We start from the raw sequence: 18419 nt of genomic DNA, 5'->3' as shown, positions 1-18419 counted from the left end.
CTTACTTTACATTGCTTGTCAACCTAAGCAAGTATTATGATATCAGGTGGGTGTTAGTGAGTAGTGAGTAGGCTACTAACAGCTGCTTTACTGGATTTCATTGCTTGGCATACTTGGCTAATGTTAGCATGCTAACTAGCGATTTCTCTGATCAAAAACAAAGCTCTTTTTCTCTCTAATTCCAAATAGTAACCTCATAACTATTAGGCTTTCCATAATCACAAACGGTTGCTGATTAAATCACATAGTTCCAAAACACCCTCTGAAACTCCTGCATCATGCAATGAGTGGTTTAATGAGAACATAATAATCTCCATCCAGCAGAGCAGCAGTACTGTTTGCGCTTGCCCCCTCTGTCTCTCGAGTGAGTCTCCAAATTCAAAATAGACCGCACGCTGTCACTCGTCCCGCCCCCTTTCTCAGAACTGTCTGTTTATTGGTTCACAGACTTCCCAGAGACAGTTGGAAGAGATATTACTATTGGCTGAGGGGCGCTTTGCCGTGAGGAGCGCTTTCGCCACTCTTCATATCGCAAAATTACGCATAGGAGAGCGCCATTTCGGCGCTCCTTCTTCACATGGCGCTCTAGGCGACCGCCTAGCCGGCCTATGCTAAAAACCGGCCCTGCTGACTGTACAGCTGAGAAACCTAGAACCCATCTATCTACAGACAATATCTAGTCAATAGTAGCCACCAAAATGACATTGATGAATTAAGTTGATTTGCATTTGTAATTTGTTAAAACCAAAGGTATTTTGCATTATTATTATTCAGTCATGTCCAGGCATTTGCATTTTCTTTTTTTTTAAAGGCAGGATTAAACACTTAGGCCTAAGTAACCAAAGATTATGCTTTTACCTCTGTTATGTATCTAACATGTCATGGTATTTCAATCTTTGTTGGTCATATTCTGCTACACATACTTTTCTCATGCTTTTGTGATGAAATGGCCCATGTAACTACAATATTATGCATAATAAGTATGTAATTATGCAATAATGATTCACGCTATTGACACCCTTTTGGTCTCCTTGGTAGGCCCTATTCGAGTTGCAAAAGTCATTCAAGTCATTCATCATTTTGACCCTGACATGGCACCCACATCAGAATAAGATAAATAAGATAAACATAAGTGTAAATACTAAGCTTAAAAAGCAATGAAATTCTCGTTTCACCGTGTATTGTATAGGGTCGCGTGGATGCACCAAAAAGTTCAGGCTCAGGATTTTTTTTTACTTTAATCCCTGCACCACGTTCCGTGCCAAACTCACGCCACAACGAGTGGAATCATTTCACAAGTGTCTCTCCAATTTCCAACTGGGAAAGAAAGTCAAATTTCGTATTTGCCTTCGCCTTCTGGGTCTAATGGCATCTATGATAGCAGTAGTACCGCTGGGGCAACTGTATATGAGGGACATGCAGAGATGGGTGTTCGCGCTCCGTTTGCACCCCGAGCGCAGAGCACACCTCAACCGGCAGGTAACGGTTTCCCTCCCATGCATCCGCGCGCTACTGGCGTGGCGAGACCCCGCACTACTGTCACAGGGAGCCCCACTGGGACTCATCGTGACACGACGTGTGGTGACAACGGATGCGTCGCTGAGTGGCTGGGGCGCCACTCTGGGGGATCTGGCTGTGGGTGGTGTTTGGACAGAAAACCAATGTCAGCTTCACATCAACGTCCTGGAGCTGACAACAGTGTTCCTAGCGCTAAAGCATTTCCTGCCTTTGTTGCGCCATCACCACGTTTTAGTCCGTACGGACAACACAGCAGTAGTGGCATACATAAATCACCAAGGGGGCCTGCGGTCGCTTCGGCTTCACCGCATAGCTCGCGATATTATACTTTGGGCACACGCTCACTTACAGTCGCTCAGAGCCACTCATGTTCCGGGCGTGCTGAATGTACGTGCAGACAGACTATCGAGGGCATGCCTCTCCAATCAGGAATGGAGATTACACCCGCGCGTAATCGAGCTCGTGTGGAAACGCTTCGGGCGCGCGGAGGTGGATTTATTTGCATCACGAGAGAACACACATTGCAGACTGTTCTTCTCCATTCGAGACAGGGATGCCCCACTGGGAACGGATGCGCTATCACACCCGTGGCCGAACACTCTCTTGTATGCGTTCCCCCCAGTCCATCTAATCCCACATGTACTAGCGAGGGTGAGAGAGGAGAGCCTCTCGTTGGTGCTGATTGCTCCCTGGTGGACAAACAAGCCCTGGCTAGCGGAGATATTTCTCTTACTGGCCGGGCAGCCTTGGCGACTCCCCAACAGCAAAGACCTTCTGTCACAGATGGGGGGGGAGTTAGTTCACCCGAACCCGTCAGCGTGGAACCTACACGCCTTCCACGTGAAAGGGATACATTAAGATCAATAGGTCTGCCACCGAATGTTATTGCAACTATTCAGAGTGCCAGAGCTCCATCTACGAGATCTGTGTACGATATGAAGTGGAGGGCGTTTGAGAGATGGTGTGTTCAGAAGGGCGTTATCCCCTTTCAGTGTTCTATCACCCATGTACTTACGTTCCTTCAGGAATTATTCGAGAAGGGACTGGCCTATTCTACACTTAAGGTCTACCTGTCAGCGATTTCAGCATGCCATGTAGGCTACGATGGTGTATCTCCGGGAGCGCACCCCCTGGCTAACAGATTTCTGAAGGGCGCTCGACGCCTTCGACCTGCTGTGCGCTCGACCGTTCCCTCTTGGGACCTCTCCTTGGTGCTGAACGCGCTCTCCCAAGCCCCGTTCGAGCCCCTACAGACTGTAAGCATTAAGGTCCTCTCGTACAAAACTGCCCTCTTGCTGGCCCTTGTCTCAGCTAAAAGGGTGAGCGAGATCACTGCTCTCTCTATACACCCCTCCTGTATGGAATTCAGTGCGGATAATAATAATGTCACGCTTCGGCCCAATGTAGCGTTTATTCCTAAAGTGTCTATGTTGTACGGCAGCTGCGATCTACAACTGACGTCTTTCAACCCCCCTCCTTTCTCCTCGCAGGAACAGGAGAGGTTACATTACCTCTGCCCGGTCCGGGCATTACGCTTGTACATGGACAAAACTTCTTCATTCAGGCGTACCGACCAACTATTTGTTTGCTTTGCAACTAATTCTAAGGGACAGGCGCTCTCGACACAGAGGCTGTCCCATTGGATTGTTGATGTGATTGCAATGGCCTATCGGGCCTCGGGGAAAGACCCCCCTGCTCTCAGAGCTCACTCTACTAGAGGTGTCGCCGCGTCTTGCTTTGCACTTTCAGCGTGGTTTTTCACTCCCGTTATTTTTTACTGGTTGGGAATGAGCATTCAGGGGCGTATTTAAAACTCCCATAGAGTCACAGTCTGTGTCGAACGATTCGACCGAAAGAGAACGTATGGGTATATTCTATACCCTCGGTTCTCTGAGGGAGATAAGTGAGACACAGACTTGTGCTGCCCCTTCCTGCTCGCTCGTCTTGCAGAGCTGGGTAATGTGAAGATGAGCGAGCTGTCACAGTTTATATAGGAGGCGGGCGCCTATGAGTGACAGCTCAACTCAGCCAATAGGCGTGTTTAAAAAGGCTTCAAGAGCGGTCGCGCGAGGGCGCTAAACCCCATAGAGTCACAGTCTGTGTCTCACTTATCTCCCTCAGAGAACCGAGGGTATAGAATATACCCATACGTTTTCAGGTCTACATATGGTGGGGTTTTTTTATGTGTCTGTAGGTTGCCTGAGAACTGAACTCAATCTGTGAACATTTCTAGGTTTTTAATTGATGGTGTGTTATTTTTAGTTTAAATGTGGTGTTTTTGTATCCCTTTTGTGTGCATGTCTGCAGGTCGAGAAAGAACTGAAGGACATCTGTAACGACATTCTGGACGTACTGGACAAGCACCTCATTCCTGCTGCATGCTCGGGAGAATCAAAGGTTTTCTACTACAAAATGTACGTGCCACAGAATATATATAATTATAATAGGCTAATTCAGGTTTTTTACTGACTTCTCTGCACAACAATCTCTACTTTTCCCTTTTATTATGAGCAATAGTGAAGACGCCACCAAGACATCTTTATAGAAAAATCAACATTTGATTTTACTGTAGCCTGATACAAAATAAAACCACTACTTCTTTTTAATGTTAGGTTGTGTTGTCTGTGTTTCTGACGTTGTCCGATATAAAGTTTGGTGTATAATTGCTGGTCTATTGTTTCTTGGCTCTCCTGTTCCCCTTTCTGACCTTGTTGCCTGCCCTTCCCCCTCCTTCTGGTCTTCTCCTCTTCCCCTCCGTGCCCTGTCACCCTTCTCCTCCTCTTCCTTTACTCTCTTGTCTCTCCTCTCTTCTCCTCTCCTCTTCTCTCCTCCCTTTTCTCTCCTCCTCCTCTCCTCTCCTCTCCTTCTCCTCTTTCCCTCCTCTCCTCCTCATCTTCACCTCCTCCTTTTCTCCTCCCTCTTCCGCCTCCTCTGCGCCTGCTTGTGGCTCCTCAGGAAGGGTGACTACCACAGGTACCTGGCGGAGTTTGCCACGGGTAACGACAGGAAGGAGGCGGCGGAGAACAGCCTGGTGGCGTACAAGGCGGCCAGTGACATCGCCATGAGCGAGCTGGCGCCCACGCACCCCATCCGCCTGGGCCTGGCCCTCAACTTCTCCGTCTTCTACTACGAGATCCTCAACTCGCCCGACCGTGCATGCAGGTGAGCATGCAGGCGAGGCTGCTGTGATGCCACCACCACACATACACGAGACGGACACACACACACGCACACATCAGTATACATGCACACATGCAAACTGCTACACATACACACAAGCACAAAGCTTTTTGAGTTTGACACGGCTTTTGAATTCAGTAAAGTTAAGTTTCTCTAGTGACTATATTATAAAAGAAAGGAAGAGCCTTTTCATTGAAAAACGACCCATGCGCACAGGCACGTTCATATACACACAGTCTCACACGTGCATGCAAACGCAAGGGTATTTTTTTTGGCTGCTTAGTGAAGACAACTTTCTGTACCAAGCACAGTATATAACGGCAAAGAAAGAGACTGGAAAAACAGAAGCTTCTGTTGATGATACAAGGAGAGACGGGCAAAGGCAAAGAAGTGTCGCACGTTACAAGAAATGGCTGCCCCTATTAATGTTAACACGTACCACAGATGAGGACAACGTGATTTTGCACTGCACTTGAAGTTGGGGGGTGGAGTACAGAACAAACTTGAGTCGTGTCGAGGGGGAGGAAGAAGCGACCAGTTCAAAAGATGACGCATAGGTGCGGCGTGACTAAAAAGCCCCTCTATCGACTGATGGAGGGTGGGGGTGTGTAGTAGTGGGTTAGTCACATCGTTAAACTTTGATCTGCCACGCACGGTGGCCTGGCACTCTTGCTCTTATTAATGAACATCTGCAAGGACATAATGGCCCTCACTTCACTCTTAACGTCACCGCAGTAACACACAGTTCTGGAACATTTTCAATTTGTCAGGAGTAGAAAAGATGCGCAAAAGTAATTGTTCTTCCTCACTGTAATGTGACTCATGTGCTCTTGAAAATACACCGTAGATATTATCCAGTCTCGCCAACTAGTATAGAAAAACTGTCCAGTGGAAAATAAAATGTCACTAGGGGGGGCGTTCAAGTGTGCTTCTCATGTTGGCGTTTGGTACTTACCAGATTCTTAATGAATTATTATTCCTTACCACTGTAACATTCTGAAAGCTGTTTATATTTGAAGATGTATTCTTATAACCCCTGACATCTTGCGGTGTAACTTTGGGAAAAATCAAGTGGGGTTTAAGAACTGTATGCAAACGGGTGTCTGCTTTTCTTATCACTCATCTGTACAGTAGCATCATGACTTCAGGCCACCGGAATTCATTTTGCAAAACCGGGCCACTCAAGCCGGTTCGACACTGTATAAAGGGCCAGAGGGGCTGAGAGTAGGCGAGGCTTGCGATTAAAACAAGTCAAGTAAGCCGTTAACAAACGGCATAACAGTTTCAGGCTATTGTCGCGTTCTTCACTGGAGGCCAAATAGAGGCGGCATCCGCACACCCTTTTGAACGGTGAGAAGGGCACTTGTGAGAAGTTCTCACTGGTAGCAACCTGTAATTTTTTGCGGTTAGCTTCTGCACAGAGATCCATCACAGCTATGACGCGCGCACGCACGCACGCACGCATGCACGCACACGCTACTCCAGTCTCTAATGTGAATGGTAAGACTTACAGCAGTGGCAGGAAATTGTGGTGTGTGTGTGTGAGGGAGAGGAAAGGTGGTCTAGAAATACACACTCGCTTCTGAAGCTGAGATAACCGCCCTTGAGCTGCCACCCATGACGACCACAATAACACACACACAGTCTCTCTCTCTCTCTCTCTCTCTCTCTCTCGCTCTCTCTCTCTCTCAGCTGAAAAGAGGCAGTGCTTAATAGCCATTGGTTGGGGACATTGGTCTGCTTTATTTTTTGAATACTAAGGAGGGCGTTGGCAGGCTCATGGTGAGGTCAAGGGGACGTGTATTCAAAATGAGAACCACTGGGTTAATGCTTACGTAAGTGTTGGCTTTAGACTGTGTTGTAGTGCGATTGAGCCTCTCTGGCTGCCCTAGCAACAAGGCGCCCAAGGAAGCCTCTCTCTGGCTCCTCCATCAAGTGCCTTGTTATCTGTGCCTAAGGAACCGTGGCCAGAGTGGCACTGCTGCTCCCCTGCTAGTCCCCCTCTCTCCCATTCACACAGGCACTTCATCTCATTCACACACACACCTCTCACTTGCACAGTCAACTAGTACACACACACACAGGAGTTTAAAACGTGGGAATTTGTGTGTGTGTGTGTGTGTGTGTGTGTGTGTGTGTGTGTGTGTGTGTGTGTGTGTGTGTGTGTGTGTGTGTGTTTGCGCGCGCATGTGCGTGCGTGCGTGCGTGTGTGTGTGTGTGTGAAAATGCAGTGAGCTCTTGTCACCTCTTCACAGACCCTTCTCTCTTCCTCTCTTCCTCTGTCCCCCATCCCTCCGTCTTCATTCTGTTTTTTTTTCTTTGTTTTGAGAAAGTATTAAGTGCGTATGAGGCACTTAGCCTCACTCTTGAATCTGCTGGAAATCTTAAGATTATTTCATTGCATAGCGTGACCGTGTCCTCTATCTCCCATTCCTCCGTCCATGTGTGTCCCATGCAGGTTGGCCAAGGCGGCGTTTGACGACGCCATCGCGGAACTGGACACACTGAGCGAGGAGAGCTACAAGGACTCCACACTCATCATGCAGCTGCTACGCGACAACCTGACACTATGGACATCAGACATGCAGGGAGACGGTGAGCTGCCTTACTAGAACTATAACCTCCATTAGCTCAATTCAGTCCCCACCCTTGGGTTCAATCCCCACCCTTACCAATCCCTTTCTCTCTCCATGGCTGAAGTGCCCTTTAGCAAGGCACCTAATCCCAGGTTTCTCCAGGGACTGTAACCAATATCTTGTAAATATCTAAGTTGCCTTGTTTAAAAAGGCCCCAACCGGACACTATGGACATCAGTCATGCAGGAAGACGGGGAGGCATGCAGACTACTGCTGTAATGCTACTGTCAGTAGGCTAAAGGGCTCTGCATACTTCACGTGCGCACTTTGGTGCGTTTGGCGCGAGAACCATTAATGACATCATCACTTGCGCCAGACTATTCATACTTCAAAAGCGCCATTAACAGGCTTTCGCTCGCATTTTCGGAAGTGCCCTCTGCTGTTCATGAGAGAAACGGCAGTATCTTTCGCAACTCGCAGCGTGAGTTCTACGGATGTATAAAATAGAAAGCCAAACACGGCTGCTGTAGGGCTACTGAACGTCTGACTTGTGACTTACCACATTGAAACATAGATTTTTGTTGTAGCCTACATTGCCAGATCATTCCAAGACCATGTGAGAGCCTTGTTCTTTTGGCGGCAGAATTTATAAATAGATCGCCGAACGCTTCTGAACAAAGTAAACAATTGTTTCACTGAACAACATTTAAGAGAGAAGATAAAATAACTCTCTAGGACATTTTATTATCCTCAAAATGATGCAGGATCCATTCTGTAGTAGAGGGACCCTGGGAGATGTCCTCTATGGTTAACTAGGCTTAGAGTGCTCCATTAGCACATGATACGGGCCTCTCCTCTCTGACACTGTGGACGTCAGACATGCAGGCCACCGGTGAGATGAAACCCCACTGGTCTTGTGCAGCTCACTGGCTTAGAGGCCTATTAGCACATGATATGGTTCCCCCATCCCTGATTAGTTACAGGAAGTCTCTATGTCCTGTTCTCCTTCCAGATAAACCCCCTCTTGTTTCATTCTCTTCACACCCTCTCTGTGTCCCTCACTCTCTCCACTCATCTCTCTTATCTCTCTTACTCCCATTGTTCTCTGTTTAGTTTAAATCCCACTCTCATTCCATCCTCTTCACACCTCCTGTCTGTGTCACTTACTCTCTCTATCTTTTATAGCTCCTCTTCCCTCCATCCGTCCTCCACCTGTTTCTCCCCTCCTCTCACACATGGTCTTCATCCATGGCACAGTCTTGTTTCTAGAGCTCTTTCCCTCTCTCCCTCCTCCCTCATGCTCCCTGTCCTTCCACCTCTCAGTCTTCATGGCTTCTTTCCATTATCCTTACTCCCATCCTTGACTTGTGCACGTTTCCCCACAAGTGTCCCCACCGTCAGCCTAGCCGCTTGTGGGGGACTTTTCCCCATTCAACATTGTGATTGCAAATGAGAAAATGACATTTGAATTGTGCCTTTGTGAGGTAGTGAATTAAACCTCTGTCAGCACGTCTCGCAACGTCATCTGGAAGCCACAAGCACATGGGAGGATGGGTGTTAGGATAATGGGAGGGAACCCACTGTCTCATTTCTCTTGCTTTGTCATTTTCCTCCCTCTCATGATTCCTCCTTCCTGACTGTGTGTATCCCTGACGTGTGTCCACTGTGTCCTCCTCCACATCTCTAATGCCTCATCTGTCTCCATTCTTCACATGTAGACTCCTAAGGACACACCCCCTCCCCCTCCATTCCCTCTTAGAACTGTACTTTGTAAGTCATCTTTCTTTCTGCCTTTTCAGCCCCCAATCTTTTGTTTTGTTGTCACTAACCCTTGTTGGAGCACTAAGGGCTTTCAAGATTTTCTCTAAATGGCTGCCAAGCCTGCTTTGTTTGTTTGTTTTGGGTGTTATGTTTGCGGTCAGATGGATTGTCTTAACAGGATCCGTTTACAGGCTACTCTCATTGTCGCATTTTGCATGACACCAGCTTGGTTGCTCTTAAAGAGCTTTATCTCTTAAACGCTGCTGGATGCTTCAGGTGTTTGTGAAATGGGTGTGTTCCATGATGTGTTTGCATGCTGATTTCAACTCCACGGGGTAAGAACATGGTTAAGCAATAAACCAGGCTTAGTTAACCTACAGGAAGTGGTAGACCTGCTAATAGATGTACCTGCAGGGATCATTTAGTTAAGAAAACGATTTAGACGATTTACCTCTACCACAAGGTTAACTTAACCTGGTTTGCTACTGAACCAGCTAGGATACCCCTCAGCAGTGTATTGCACCAGAGTGGTCTTACTGGTACCTGGTTTGAAGGAAAGTGATGGAAATTGGCTGGACGATACCAGAATGTTCTGTGTTGTTAACCGCTTCTGTAGTTCTGTAGCTTGTGGGAAAAGCCATCCTGTTAACAAATTCTCACACAACAGTCTGTGTGCCCTGCATGCACATGCTGAATGATTTCTGTCTTCTAGTAAGGTATATAAACTGGACACTGCTGAAAATTAAGACATTCTAGTTCTCATACCCAGACACTTGCATATACAGTCTCTATGCTGTACTGTAAGTAGGCACATACCAGTCAGATGTTTGACTTTTGACTTATTTATGTAGGTGTATAATTTCATCGTCAAAGTGTGCCTTTTAAAAAGTGTTGTGAAATTTAATCAATTACTTACTGAGTAAGTATTAATGCTGAATTGGCGTAATGGATTTGTACAGTGAAGTGTTGTACAGTACTCATCAGTTGGCATGGCCACAGAGGATGGGCGTATTCTCATACTTTAAAATAGTTGAAGGTCCTTTTCCCTGTCCCCTAGAAGACTGTTGAGATGAGTAGGGCTGGGTATCGCAGCCATGTTCCTGTATCGATCCGATTTCGATTCTTAGGGCTTTGAATTGATTAATTTCGATTTAATTCAATTAATTCCGAATCGACTCAATCAGTTTCCTTCTTGGTGCCAGGATTTCCCCCAAAAGATGCTGTTGCCTATTTTTATATACAAATGTCAAAGGGCTGTGGCTTGACAGTGTTAACAGATTGCAAATTTGTAATAAGTAGGCCTAGGCCTTATTGACTAATACCTGGGTATTTTCCATAGATCTAAATTGAACAAAAAGAAAAAGAACCAAAAAAAAAAAATATCTTGTGCCCTGTGAATCGATTATGTAAATTTTAAATGAAATCGATCGGTTATCGGTTAAATCGATTATTTTACCCAGCCCTAGAGATGAGTATACACCAACACGTGGAGGAAAAGGATGTAGCATGGAGACACGAAACACTTTTTCAACTTTGTTATGCGTGTGTCTGTCTGTGCACTAGCATTGTGAATCATCTCTCTCTCTGGTATAGGGCATCACGCTTCACTGCATCTGCACCTTAAGGAAAGGTCTTCCTTGTTAGAAAGCAAGATGTGTCGTCACTCTCAGAATATAGGATGTCACTGAGAGCCTCACCTAAATGCCATAGAAATTGACACAGTTGCACAGTTAGTGTCAGGGCTAATCAATTAATTTGTGTGTACGTATGCGTGTGATTTTATTTAGTAGCATTTATAGACAGGTCATCAGCTGGGAAAATTAGGCCTTTCGTCCTACCGCACTTTTCTCTGTGGATTACTGACCAGGAGCCCTATTGGAAGAAATTAAAACATGGGGCCACGTCAATTTTTGCTCAGAATTCAGTATGGCCGCCATTTTCCAAAATGACTTGTTTTCATGCATTATTACATTGTACTATAAGGTGATATTCATGAACGATTAACTACTTTCAGCACTATTCTGTCCTATTTCCTTACATACATGTTTACAAAGGTTGACTAAACTAAAAGAAATGAAAATAAAGTTGGCCACCTTGCAATATCCAAAGGAAAGTGCTAAAATAATGATTGAAATGCACATGCAGAGTCTATGGCTGAGAAAATTAGGCCTATGTCAGGGTTTTCACAGTGGATTACAGACCAGAAGGCCTATTGAAAAAAGATTCAACAGCTGGTTGCCATCTCAAATGTGCTCCAAAATTCTTTGTAAAATGTTTTACAGAATGGCAGACTTTCAACATTTTTCTCAATACTGTAAGACCAAAAATATCAATAAAGATAACCTATTTTCAGTGAAATTCTGTCCTACCTCCTATCTACAGACGTGAGTACAAAGGTTGGCAACAGAAAGATGTAAATTTCCTATAGACAATATCCTAAGGATTGTTGTCAGAAAATGATTGAATTACACCTACACAGTTGACTGCTGAAAAAAGGCTATTGATCTGCAAAACTTTTCACATTAGATTTCTGACAAAAAGTTTTTCAGGCCTAAATTTTTTTGCATAGCGTGAGCGTGCGTGCGTATCCCCTGCTCATCTTTCCCCTGCTCTACAGTGTCTTTTCCCCACACACTATTCTGCGTCCTCCACCCCCTCACTCATCCCCCCACACACTATTCTGCCCCCAACCCCCTCACTCATCCTTCCCATGCTAGTCTGCCCCTGCACCCCTCACTCATCCCCCACTATTCTGCCCCCCACGCTCACACCCCCTGACTCATTCTCCCCTCACAAAAATACTTGCCCACCCCCATCCAATGGGAAACGTTTGACAGGTCAACCCCCCCCCCGACTCAACTTACCCCCCCCCCCCACACACACACACACATTATTCTGCCTCCGCGAACCCCCCACACTATTCCCCCCACCACCTCACTCATCCCCCACACAATATTTTCCCCCCCCACCTCCTAATTCAACCCCGACTCATTCCCCCCCAACCCCACTCTGCCCCCCACCCCCGCTCACCCCCTCATTCATCCCCCCGCTCCTCCACATCGTTCGGTCCCCCCTACCCCCCCACCTTAATGGCACATTGCACCAGTAAAGTGAAGTGTGAAGGTTCAATTAGCAGGGTAAGAGCACAGTTCAGCTCAAAATTTTGCAATACACACAACATTATGGGTGACATGTCAGAGTTCAAAAATTCTGACCGAGACAGCAAGTCTTTGTGATGTATCAAGAGCCACAGTATCCAAGTTAATGTCTGCATACCACCAAGAAGGATGAACCACATCCAACAGGATTAACTGTGAATGCAAGAGGAACTAAATGACACTAAAATGACAGGTGTCTGAGTTATTTTGTCCACCCCCTATATTCATGCCTTTTTCTAGACAACCTTCATACTCACGTCTGTAAGGAGATAGGACAATTTAACTGAAAAAATAGGTCATCTTTATTGGTAATTATGGCCTTACAGTATTGAGAAAAATGTGTGAAAGTCTGCCATTCTGAAAAACAGAGAACATTTTGAATTTTGGAGCACATTTGAGATGGCAACCAGCTGTTGAATCTTTTTCAATAGGCCTTCTGGTCTGTAATCCACTGTGAAAACCCTGACATAGGCCTAATTTTCTCAGCCATAGACTCTGTATGTGCATTTCAATCATTATTTTCAGCACTTTCCTTTGGATATTGCAAGGTGGCCAACTTTATTTTCATTTCTTTTAGTTTAGTCAACCTTTGTAAACATGTATGTAAGGAAATAGGACAGAATAGTACTGAAAGTAGGTAATTGTTCATGAATATCACCTTATAGTACAATGTAATAATGCATGAAAACAAGTCATTTTGGAAAATGGCGGCCATATTGAATTCTGAGCAAAAATTGACGTGGCCCCATGTTTTAATTTCTTCCAATAGGGCTTCTGGTCAGTAATCCACAGAGAAAAGTGCGGTAGGACGAAAGGCCTAATTTTCCCAGCTGATGACCTGTCTATTATTCTTATTTAACATTCTTATGTAAATACAGATGTTTTCCTCACTGCAATGAATTGATATAATCATTATCAATAATTATCTTTAATAATTGTTAATTATGATTTTGCCCATAATGGTGCAGCTCTAGTAACCTTTCCCAGCTTGAGAGGAACGTTGAGCACTCAAAGAGCTGTGTTGTCACCGTCTAACAAATGAGCCATTATTAGTCATACTAGAGACTTGTATAATTATCTCTCCTGCTGTGCATCTAGTGTATGTGAGTGAGTATGTTTCTTCTTACTATATGCTATGTGAAGGCCTGCCTCTCTTGGCATTTCTATGGAAACCCTTGCCAGTGGAGCAGCAGTAGCACCACCAGCAACAGGGAATTGGTACTCACATAGTCAATGCATGTCAACTGTGGCGCATTTTGCCACATATCGCACATAATGGCGGCCGGATTGTGGCGACACATAGCCTTGCGGACCTGTGTGCGTTGTTTTGACTACTCATACCCTTTGTGTGAGCTTTGATCAGCAGCCTGGATTCATTAGGTGCAATCCAGTGCCATTTATTCCAAAGGACTTGGTTTTATCCAGGTGATTGCCTGGTTGAATGATCACCTGGTTTAATTGGGCAGGTAAAACCAGGCGATTCAGGAGCTGTGGCCCTGGATTGTAAATCCATCTCTGCATGTGAGTGGGTGTGTGTGCAGTCTTTCACACTTGCTATCTGTTGATTTTGTCGGCCCTTTCACATGAAAACAGGCCTTTGAACCGGTTCAAGGAAGGTAATCGAAAATCGGGAACTTTTTCTATTTCACATTGAACCGAAACAATGTTTATGTTCTGGAACAGAAATGCTTCTGATAAATAATGGTAATCGGTTAATAACGTTTTTTAGGTTTGTTTTTCGCTCCTCAAAGATGTGGGATTTTGTTGTTGCCCACTGAGTGGCATAGCCACATGACTTTATGATGTGTGAGTGACTGTGTCTGGATGCAGTTGTTGTAATCCTGTGTGTTTCTTTCTTTCTCTTCTCCACAGGTGAAGAACAGAATAAAGAAGCACTGCAAGATGTGGAGGATGAGACTCAGTGAGACTTCACGGCCAATACGCAACCCCAACCACCCCAGCCCTGCCCTGCCCTAGCCTGACCCTGATCTTTACGTCTCTCTTGCCCTCCCCTTTATTCTTTATCTCTCCCTCTCCACCTCCTCTCTTTCTCTCTCTCTCTCTCTCTGACGTCCCCACCTGGTTCTCCATTTGGCATGAGAGCCCCACAGCCAGCCTCTCCCCTGCTCTCCTCCCTTCTTTCCTCTCCTCCACTCTTCTCTTCTCTCATCTTCTCTCCTCTCCTAGCCACTCTCATCTTCTGTCTTTCTGTTGCTTTCTCCGTCTGTCCATTTCTTCTCTTTTCTTTCTTCTTTGCAACCCCAACGCCCTACCCACTCAAGACAGTTTTTTTGTTTCGTTTTTCTTTGCTGCAGGTTTTATTTTTATTTTTTGACTTTGCTGCAGTTTGACTGGGATTGCATACTGTACTTGCATCATGAAAACCCATTACAATCCCCACTCACTGAAGGGTAAAAACTTATTGGTTCCTCGAAAGGTTTGCTAACTACCAGTTGTATGCATTCTTTTTTTGTAAAACCTAGTTGCAATATTGTTTATGTTTCTTTTTTTCTTTCTTCTTTTGTTGGATCTGTGGTACTGGATCATCATACAGATGGTCCTGCAGGTATAGCGGTTAAGTGCTCAAAAGACATTGACCGGTTTTAATCATCAACACATATATTATGCATATTTCTGATTATGGTGGTGTTAGACTTGATGGAAAAAATGGTTAGAATGGTGCTTGTCATTCTTCTTTTTTGTTTTCTTTTCAAAAGGGACACTTGCTTTAGTTAGTACTCTGTACCTTTGCCCTGTGTCTGGGTATCATTGGATGTTGGAGAAGCTGGCTGTAAGTGGAGTGTCCCGGTTTTGCAGCCTTGTATGGGCCACAGAAGTGAACACAGTCAACCTGGCAGTGTTAATTCAGCACTTAGAAAGTTAAATTAAACTCTCTCTGAGCTGAATTGAAAGTGTTGAATGAACGCAGCCAAGTTTACTGTGCTCTTTGTCTTTATTTCTTTCTTCAAAAACAGAAGAGACCCACATGTCATGGTTTCTTTTTCAAAACAGTGCAGTAGATACCGTGTTTTTTAAAAGAATTAAGTTAAACAAAACCTCTCTAGCCTTTAACGTCTAGCTTAAAATCATGCCGCTTGCAGTGGACTGCACAGGAGAGCTTGTGCTTTTATAGTTTTTAAAAACAAACAATTGCGAGCTTCTCAAGATACTTTGTGTTTATGACTTCTGAAATAAAAAATAAATCAGTCCTGGTTTGTTTGAAGCAAATGTGTTCGTAGGAATGTGATGTTGCTTCCGAATATTTGCTTCATGTGGCCTCTGAACTGTAAGCTAAATGTGTGAGTGTGTGTGCGTGTTTGCGTGTGCGTGCGTGATGGAGAGACTGCATAGAAGAATGTATGTATTGTCTTTCTTAAACCCAATGGGGTTTTGTCTTTTTTCTCTCTCTCTGTCTCTTTTTTTTTAAATGATAGCTCATAAATGGCTGTGTGGTTGTAATTCTGTTTATTGCCCCGACCTCTGCCCCCCCAAACACTATGCCAATTTTTTTTTCTCTTTCTCTGTTTCCCCTTCTTTTCTCTATCACTCTCTTCTGTTCAGTATGTGTAACTTGAATCTGATTTGTACTACTGGATATTCAGACTGGAGCCAATAAGCACCATCTATTCCTCCACAGCATGGAATTAACATTAAACTTCAAATAAAAACAAAACCTAAATTAACTCCACTGCATTTGGTCCCTTTAAATTCATCTGTTCTTTCCCTCCAGAATTGTGGTGACAAACCACCGTTCCTCAGCTGAATGAACGAATAATTTAATGAATGAATGAATAAATAAAGTGACATTACCCAGGTGGCCATGATGTAAGTTAGGAGTGTTCCAAGTGTACGTTAGGAGATGTGTCACACATTGCATGTCTGAAGCTTCGGCCTGCTTTTACTTAAGGGGGATTTCCTCCCAATTTCAACATGCATTTGTATTGCTCACACTACCCTTGACTGGTCAGCAGAGATGTATACTGTAGTAACGAAGTAAAAGTAACGAAGTACTGTACTTAAGTACTAAACTGCAGTATCTGTACTTTTTTGAGTAATATTTTTTTCCTCATACTTGTACTTTTACTGCACTACATTTTTCTGATGAAATTAATACTTTTACTCCGATATATTTTTCATGTGCTGCTTTCGTTACTCGTTACTCGTTTCTATGCCCGAGCGCTAGATGGCTCTGTCATCACCAGATATGATGGCTGCCATCCCTGGCCCTATTTAGATTCAATGTTCTCCTTTTGATGGATAAAAAGAGAATTCATTTCGTATGAAGTGTCTGCTCTGCCTGCCCAAGCCCACAGAGCTTCTGGGATTCAAAAATTCTCCTTGAACCTGAAAAAACTGAACTTGCCATACTTCTACTTGCTTTACTTAAGTGCAACACATTTTGAATACTTTTGTCCTTCTACTTGAGTAAGGTAAGGATAGCAGAGGTGGAAAGAGTACAGAAAATGTGTACTCAAGTAAAAGTATCTTTACTTTGCCTAAATTCTACTCAACTACAAGTAAAAGTACCTATCTAAAAATCTACTCAAGTAAAAGTAAAAAGTACTTCACTTAAAATGTAATTTGAGTAAAAAGTACTTAGTTACTTTTAATTAGCTTTCCTCTTGAGAATGTCATGTTTATTTTTCTTGAATATCGTCCTCCATAACCTCTATCTCTTGCTTGGCACCAGCCATCATCCAATACATTGATACAAGATAGTAAAATAGTGGAAATGCTGTGTGCCATCCTGCACAATCTTTCATTTCTGGCGGATTGTGGCATTATTGTGCATGGCATTTTGTCTCTCAGTCAATTTTTTTACTCAGTACTCAGGCCAGGTTCCAGTGTAATTGAGTAAAGTACTTGGGTCAAAATGTACTCAAGTACAAGTAAAAGTATTAATTTAAACATTTACTTAAAAAGTACAAAGTATTCATAAAAGCTACTCAAGTACAATATTGAGTAAAAGTAATAAGTTACTTTTCCACCCCTGGTCATTTGACAAGATGATACTGGTACTTCTACTCCACTACTTTTCTCCAGTACTTTATACATCTCTGCTGGTCAGTACCCGACTGTGATGCACTTTTTTTTTTGTTCAGCGCTTTCCGAGATCCTGGGTATTCTAATGGTTTGTTAACCTTTTTTGAGCAATACAAATCCATGTTGAAATTGGCAGGAATTCTCCTTTAATAAGAGTGCATCAACAAACATGCATTAAATATTTTGTAATTAATTTGTGAAATGAAGTCTACATCATAAATGTATGCACTGGCTCTGTAACACTGTAACCTCAATAACCCATGTGAGTTAACCCAGATGAGTTAAGAGTGGCAAGGTGATAAGTCTGTACTGGGTGACTGCTGTAGGCTATGATTATGAACACCTTTGTGGTACGCCAAGAACCGGGATTAGTTGGAAGTGTGGTCATGGCAACTCGGAATGAGATGTTATCCCTCCAATAGAGGCTTTATAGCTCGATTTAAAATGAGGGAGCCTGCAGGGCTTTTAAAACATGTGCATTAAGCACACCTCATACAGTAAATAGTCCTCAAAAGGTCACTATACTGGTGTGGTGTTGTAAGAAGCTCATTAGACACTTAAACAGGCCTATTTAATACGCTTCTGAAGAGTTCCTGGGCATCTAAATAGGTATTTTGACTAAGCCCAAATTAACTGAAGGACTGACTACTAAACTAGATTTTAACTTAAGGTTAAGAAATTCTAATAACAAAAGGTTCATGCTTAAATATTATAGATTATTTGTTATGATTAATTTAGATGATTTGTTCAGTCCAGAACGTTTTAATCAACTTGATTGACCACTTGACCATACTCCACATGCATACAAGCAACTTTTTTGGAATACCCCTCATTCGACTATGATGAGGATGGGGGAGAAAGCCCACCGGCTCCACCCATATTATCCATGAAGATGTGATCCTAATGGCCAGCAGAGGGCAGGAGTATGCTGCACTATGGAGCTTTAAGACTGCTTGGTCATGACATCACTTCATCAACATGGAGACACTGGACCATAATTATTCAAAAGTCAGGAATAAACTAGCCAGGCTGCGCCCTCCTAGTGACGCAACACCTTTGGCGGCGCATCTCGATTGCAAATCTATGATAATCAGGCAGGGAATAAAAGTGAAAAGTGAAAGCCACAACAACAAACAACACAACATAAACAAAAGAAATTCAACCTCTTGTGATTTGACCAAGT

At 44.0% G+C, this 18419-nt stretch overlaps 1 protein-coding gene across 2 annotated transcripts in view; it reads left to right on the top strand.

Annotated features, from left to right (window-relative positions):
- The window catches only part of LOC134452843 (14-3-3 protein epsilon-like), a 42940-nt gene extending 27064 nt beyond the window's left edge, over positions 1–15876 (top strand). The window contains exons 3-7 of one of the 2 annotated variants that reach the window (XM_063203479.1): positions 3826–3932; positions 4474–4680; positions 7157–7293; positions 8993–9044; positions 14066–15876. In XM_063203479.1, the coding sequence (XP_063059549.1) occupies positions 3826–3932; positions 4474–4680; positions 7157–7293; positions 8993–9000 (459 nt within the window). In that variant the 3' untranslated portion in view covers positions 9001–9044; positions 14066–15876. The remainder of the gene's footprint in view (positions 1–3825; positions 3933–4473; positions 4681–7156; positions 7294–8992; positions 9045–14065) is intronic. The other variant, XM_063203478.1, reaches the window with a different exon arrangement.
- The last annotated feature ends 2543 nt before the right edge of the window (positions 15877–18419 follow it).

Source organism: Engraulis encrasicolus, chromosome 7, assembly GCF_034702125.1.
Source record: "Engraulis encrasicolus isolate BLACKSEA-1 chromosome 7, IST_EnEncr_1.0, whole genome shotgun sequence".
Taxonomy (NCBI): Eukaryota; Metazoa; Chordata; class Actinopteri; order Clupeiformes; family Engraulidae; genus Engraulis; species Engraulis encrasicolus.
Note: the sequence above shows the minus strand (reverse complement) of the source record. Positions and strands in the feature narration are given on the sequence as shown.